This window comes from Pinus tabuliformis, chromosome 1_1 (genome assembly GCF_031772625.1).
Source record: "Pinus tabuliformis cultivar Carrire ecotype Pingquan chromosome 1_1, CPIR1, whole genome shotgun sequence".
Taxonomy (NCBI): Eukaryota; Viridiplantae; Streptophyta; class Pinopsida; order Pinales; family Pinaceae; genus Pinus; species Pinus tabuliformis.
In genome coordinates this window covers 866,427,341-866,434,200 of record NC_142297.1, presented here as the reverse complement: position 1 = coordinate 866,434,200, position 6,860 = coordinate 866,427,341, and the positions used below count along the sequence as shown (strand labels likewise).

The window sequence follows — 6,860 nt, the reverse complement described above, 5'->3', positions numbered from 1 at the left end:
GGAAATGGAGGAAATGGTTAAGGAAGTGAGAGTCAATTTAAAGGCAGCCCAGGATAGACAGAAAAGTTTTGCGGACCAGAAAAGGAAGTTTAAGGAGTATCAAGTCGGTGATCATGTATATGTGAGAATTCGAGCAAAGAGGAGCACGTTACAGTGGAGTGGGTGTGCCAAGTTGGCACCCCGATTTTGTGGACCCTTTCAGGTCTTAGCAAGAGTTGGGCTGGTTGCTTACCAGCTCGCTCTGCCCAGTCACATACGGGTCCACAACGTTTTTCATGTTTCCTTGTTAAAGAAATACGTTTATGATCCCAAACATATAATCAAATGGCAGGATATACAGGTGAGAAGTGGTCACCGATTAATTAATCCCAATTTTTCCCTTTTAAAATAAAATTGACTTGGGATGTTGCATGCTGCAGGTCGAACCGGAAGGAGAGGTCTTGGTCAAACCGCTGAACATCCTCAACCGGAGAGAAGTAATGCTGCGGAAGCGAGCTATTACCCAAGTTAAAGTGCAGTGGCAGCACTTTGGACCTGATGAGGCCACTTGGGAAGATGAGGAGCTAATGAAAAAGGCTTATCCAGGGCTGTTCATGGCCGAAAGACATCGGGACGATGTCTAATTTCAGGGGGGGAAGATGTGATGCCCCAAGATAAATGTAAATATTTTATTTTACTATGGTAAATGGTAAACTGAATTGACTGTTACTATCAGTTTGGATTTAATAATATTTCCTGTGTTTTTTTTTTTTTAAGAAAATGTTTCTTGAAAAGCTGGCAACTACCAAGGAGGTGGTTGCTGTGTGTCCCAAAATACCCTAACTGTTTTCCTAAGGAAAGGTTTTTTCCGGAGGAAAGGAGGCAGGAGGGGGGTTCTGCGCTGTAAGGACAGGCAGAGGGAAAGAAACACACGCAAAAAGAGGCTAAGTCTGGTGATGACCAGATAGCCCAGCACGAAGGTGCAGTGACTTGCTGAGGGTAGTGGCCCGGCGAGAGAGCTAGGGGGGAGATTCTGGTCCTGGAGGACGAATCTCAAGGTTGGGTGGCATATTGGAAGCAGGAGAGCAGTGGAGGCCCAGCTTCTAGAGTATTCGTAAGTTACACCAGTGCAGGTAAGTGAGTAAACATTTGTAAGCAATCCTGCAAGAATATTGGATAAAGGTAAACGTACTGGATAGAATTAACAACTACTGTTAGGAAAAACCAGAACTTGCCGTTATCACCAAAGATGTGTTGACTGAGAATACAAACATACATAGGATGTATTTCCCTGTTGACTATTAATTGTTCTCTTCTTTATATATAGGAAGTATTTCCCTGTTGTTACTTAATTGTTATTTAAAAAAAAAAACAGTGGCAGTGAATCCTAGAACCTTCACGAAGGTAGGTAATGCTATGGGTGCTAAAAAACAAACATAGTCATCAACTATAGTCAGACTGTTCCTAAATGTAGGATGACTGTAGAGCAGGGAGGAAGAACTGTTATAGCTTTTCTGTTTAACACCCTCAGCATACAAGCTCAAGCAAGGTTTAGTGTAACACTTAGCAGAAATAATGGAGTTTGTAGAATGTTATAAAACCCTTGCCATGAGCCGAATGAGGCTAAGCGCCCAGTGTTTTCAAAAAAAAATAAAAAAAATGACCGATTGGTTCCTTTTGAGGGACTCCCTTGGTTCGATAGCCTGAACGTTTGAGTCTTGTGTGTTTGATCGGATTGAAAATCCGTGTACTCTGATAGTATAAATTCGTGGATGGGGAGTGAAACCAATAAACACCCTGTGTAAGAAGGACGACAGTAAATAACAGATTTCCACACCTGGGGAAACCCCTGACATCAGGCACGGGAGGTTTACCAGTTCAGTGGGTTGCATCCTATACACCACCCTAGGAAACGTTGGCCCAGGTTGGACCCATGGGACGGTGTTTGGTCCTGGCTGCACTGATACAGGGTGGGGCTACAGGCATGGCAAGGGCCGAGTTTAACCTTTAAAAACCTCCTTGAAGCCAAGTTCTAGGTGAATAAAGACTGTAAATACATCTGGTAGAAATAAACTGAAACACGACCATGATCTAACTCAACTGTGAGAACAATTTGTCAGGTGGAAACATTAAACCAAAAATTAAATATGCATACATATATATATATATATATATATATATATATATATATATATATATATATATATATATATATATATATATATATATATATATATATATATGAGACGTTAAACCAGAAATTGAATATGTATATATATAATTGAAACGTTAAACTAGAAACAGAATCTATAGTCATATATAAAATTGTTGTTCAGCGCCATAAACTTAGGGAGAAGAAACATTTCTAACAACCAGTTCGAATCAAGAATCTGAGCGATAAACCATTTATGGAAGCCATAGCACGTATTAAGAATTCCAATCAAATGTCCATGTTCAGATGCAAGTCTGGAAGACAAATAAACAGAGTGCATATATGTATAGTACATTATAAAAGACTAGGCTACGAAAATGGAGAATCTGCCCAGGGTTATGGGTGAAACTCAGACAGCCCATTATAAGTCCAGCAAATAAATAACATGTATATCCAAGGGGGCTTAGAGGAGCAACCTCGAGGAACGAAGCCTCATACCCATTAATAAAAAAAATAGAATAGAATCATCAGGACCCAAAACAGCGACACCTAAATAATGTGCTCACGCGAGCTGTAACTACATTTAGGTGTGGTGGCCTGTAGACCAAGAAACATAATCAATTTCTATAATCTTTAGCAAATGAAATTTCTTCATACCCGAGGAAACAGAATGACTAACAACCCATCTCTCCGTCCAAGGCCACCTGCAACCCAGATAGCCGGAGCAAGGGTACCTATGTGCAAGCCATACACCATGATTAAAACTTGTAAACATCTAACCTGTACAAGATAAGCATATCCACAAAACCATAACTGGGAATCAACGAATAGTTAGTGCAGGGAAAAGAACTGGGTGGTAATTACCCAGCAATGAATCCTAGTGGTAGGAGTAGGTTGAAGCCTCGGGCGCAGGTTCACTGCATCCAATCCCTGGCACAATGAAGGTCAAGCTCTCTGCCCAGGCAGAGGGCAAAGCAGGTTCCAGAGCTTTCCGCAAAGGAATGAGACTCCAATGCCACGCCAAGGATAGAGTAAGTCGGCGAGCAACCATGGCAACCATCGGATCATCTGTCTGTCTCATAGCCATCAATGCACAAAGGATCCTGAGGTGGCAGCTGGGTGCTGCCCACGCCACGTATCCGGGGTGGGATAGGTAAGTAAATGCTCAAACAATGTAAATAGCTGCCCAAATCCATATGTATTGAAACAACATAAAAATCCATGTACTACTAATTGCATACACCTGATGCGTTTAAATGATAGAGGACTACGTGTCAACCCAAATGGGTGGTAGGTACAGACATTGGACCTACCGTTACACAGGCTTTAAATTCGAACCATTATGCAAAGGGTATGTAGAGATATGAACTGTAGATCTGCCAACCGTGTGATGCATATTTACAAGTCTTGATCAACCAAGTAGGCATGTCACAAAACCATTAATCTTGTCAAGCGCAACTATGTATTAATAATTATGAATCTGTAAATGTTTATATATATATATATATATATATATTTTTTTTTTTCCTCTGGAAAAATCAGTAATATTTCATTGATGATCAGTTTTACATGAGAGTCAGTTTTTACATGATATTTCAGTTCCTTCTTGTATTGCACTACCACGCAGGGTATGCTGTCAGTGTACTATCAGTATGTTCTTGTCATCAAAAATTTCAAAATAATTACAAAAATTTCAGTCTATGTCTGTAGTGCTGTAGACTAAATATAAATATCAGCTATGTTGCTGCACGCTGATCCAGAGTTGGGTACTCTGGATCTATGTAAGGCCGATGGTAAAAAGTCTGCTCCTGCTGATTGATGGTTTCCTTGATTTCCCATGTGCCTCTGTCCATCAACGCTGCCTCCTTGGAAAGCTTGTCGGCACTCCTATTATGCTCCCTGTAGATGTGAGAGATGGATATATGGTTAAATGCAGATTTGAGATCAAGTGCATCATGTAAGATAGTGCTGAGTGAGTGCATGTGACAAATTGCAGTGCCATTTATCCAACTAATGATGAGCTGTGAGTCCCCATAAATGTTGATATTAGCGCAATGGTGTCTCAGGGCGAAATGGAGAAGGTGGCGGAGGGTGATGAGCTCGGCGAAGTTGTTAGTCCCTGCTCCTAAACCGGCTTTGATCCTGAAATGATGATTTTCGTTTATGTGGAGGATGAATCCTCCACCACAGCTGTGTGTGTTGGCAGCGCCATCGAAAAATGCCCAAGGCATGTTGGAATCAATGGGGGGAGGCGGTCCAGGAAGGCGAGCACGTTTAGGTGGAGGATCAGGCAGTTCTGTTAGCGCAGCAATAATGTTTGCCTCCAACAAGGGCCAATGTATGGGCTTGTTTTCAAATATGATGTTGTTTCGAGATTTCCAGATTGCCCAGTTTACAATGATGGGCAGGTTTATCAATTTCGTCCCACAGTTATTCTTACTCCAATCCGTCCATGCCTTTATCACATCCGGTCCTGTCCATTCGCCAACATAGTTTATGTGTGTCTTTATATTGCACCAAACGGTTCTAGTTGCCCGACACTGTAAGAATAAATGGACAATGGTTTCCGAGTCTGCTTTACACAATACGCACCAGTTTGGTCCGTGTAGGCCCCGTTTCATGAGCTGGTCACCTGTGGGGACTTTATTCCTCAATATACACCAGCTGAACAGTCTAGATCGAGGTGAAGCGGAATATATATATATATATATATATATATATATATATATATATATATATATATATATATATATATATATATATATATATATATATAGATATATAGATATATATATATAGATATATATATAGATATATATAAATTTTCCGTGGGAAATAGCTATTTTGGGTAAGGAGAATACATATTCAAACAATAGCTATTGCATTTTTGGAAAAGAGAATGCATATTAAAGAAATAGAAGTTAATATTGCATTTATGGAAAAAAAAAATGCATATAAAAGAAATAGAAGTTAAGTTGGATTTTATTGAAAGGGATATATGCTTTATTGCATTGGGATACTAGTTAATTTCGAAGTTTCTTGTGGAAAATTTATGCATTGCATGCATGATAGAAATTGCTATATGATGTGCTTCTTGGCACATCGATAATCATTCTAACTTTCTTGAAGAAAAACGTATGTTTTATATACACAAATATAGTGTCTTTTTAGAAAAAGAGAGCATTCTTCATGCATGAAATTAATAACTTTATAAGAGATTTCCTGAAAAACAAAGATAGAGATTCTTGCCTTAAAAGACACATATGAATAGTGTTCATATCATATCAAGAATCCATACTTGTTTCATGAAAAGACTATGTGCATTGAAGTAAAAGTAATTGTGTTAGGAAAAAACACATGTTGCATGCACATAAGGGTAGCTATTGTGATTTTGGAAATATGATTTTGTGTGTACATAGAGAAAGTGATCATGTTAACTTTCTTGAAAAATATAATCTCTTGAAAAGATTGTCTTGTTAGATGAGTTGTGTTGACTTCTTGATTTTGATGCATAAAGGGTAAGTTAACCTTGTTTTTGTATCTTGATTTTTATGCATAAAGATGGATATCAGAGCTAAAGGTTGCAGTACTGGCGCCTTTGGGAATTGGTAAGCAGAAAGGAAATTGAGGTACACCGTCAGTGGGCATTAACTCAGGTATGAGTTTAACCATTCACATATTGATTTATGTAGTACACTACTTTTGGTATGATAAGTGTGATTCGTGTTTAAACTGCTTTGAGTAGTAAGTAATAAAGTTGCTACATAACTATGTTCATGACATTGGATTCCTGATGAGGATAAAAGACAATGAAACTTTTGTTGCACTTAAGAACAATATTGAACACTCATTGAGGAAAGTGACAATCAACTACCAACTTTTGCTTTGCAAATATGGCAATAACAATGATGCATTTATTAAACAAGATTGAAGTTACAATGAACAAACTTAATGAGCCAATGCATGAATATAAATTATGGGGAACATCCTTGAATAGGATGACAAATTGTTTTAAAAGAACATTAGAAGAACCCCTTTAGATATTGAAAATATGCAATGAGTCAAGTAGCGAGACTTGATTGTCATAACTAATTTTGATTAAGTTTTGCCATGGTTTCATTAAGATGATTGGTAGTTGTGATTGGTTAGTGTTGTTTGACTAACTAATAGCACTTATGTGCGTGAATTGAATTTGATTTAAGCTTATCACAATTCGCAAACAAGTGATTGTGGTAGTTACTTCTTGTATCGGTCTGTTGATGGCAATACATTGTGGGAAATTGGAAATATTTAGATTGTTAGCTCAACTATTGCTGACATCTATACAGTAATGAATATTGCATATACTTTTATGCATGATAGTATTGTGCCGCAAACTAAAAAGATTTGGGAAGTGAATACTTGTTAAATGATGCATATGTATAACTAACGTTGCTGATGGGATTAAGTAGGGGTAGCTTAATGGCAACAAGAAAACTCGTCACGTAAAATGTTGCAATGAGAATTGCAATCATAAATGAGAAAGAATAAGGTTATATGATATGCATGATTGTGTTATTTGGAAATCAGAATGCATACAACATGTATGTCAGTTGTGTTTCCTATCAATCTAGATGTTGTGGACCCATGTTGAGGGTTAAGTGTAGATGCATGGTATACATGCATGTTTGTTTTGTTAATGATAATGAGTATATGGTTCATTATGTAGATTACTTTGGGAAAGAGTGAT

General features: G+C 38.1%; 1 protein-coding gene across 1 annotated transcript; it reads right to left on the bottom strand.

Moving 5' to 3' along the window:
* Positions 1–3,867: 3,867 nt before the first annotated feature.
* LOC149217028 (uncharacterized) lies at positions 3,868–4,752 on the bottom strand. Its single transcript, XM_089390115.1, has one exon. It carries the CDS (start codon positions 4,750–4,752, stop codon positions 3,868–3,870), a length of 885 nt encoding a protein of 294 aa, XP_089246241.1.
* Positions 4,753–6,860: the final 2,108 nt, after the last annotated feature.

Coding starts and splice junctions, on each gene's coding strand:
- LOC149217028 (XM_089390115.1), bottom strand. CDS start 4,752: ATGAAACGGGGCCTACACGGACCAAACTGGTGCGTATTGTGTAAAGCA.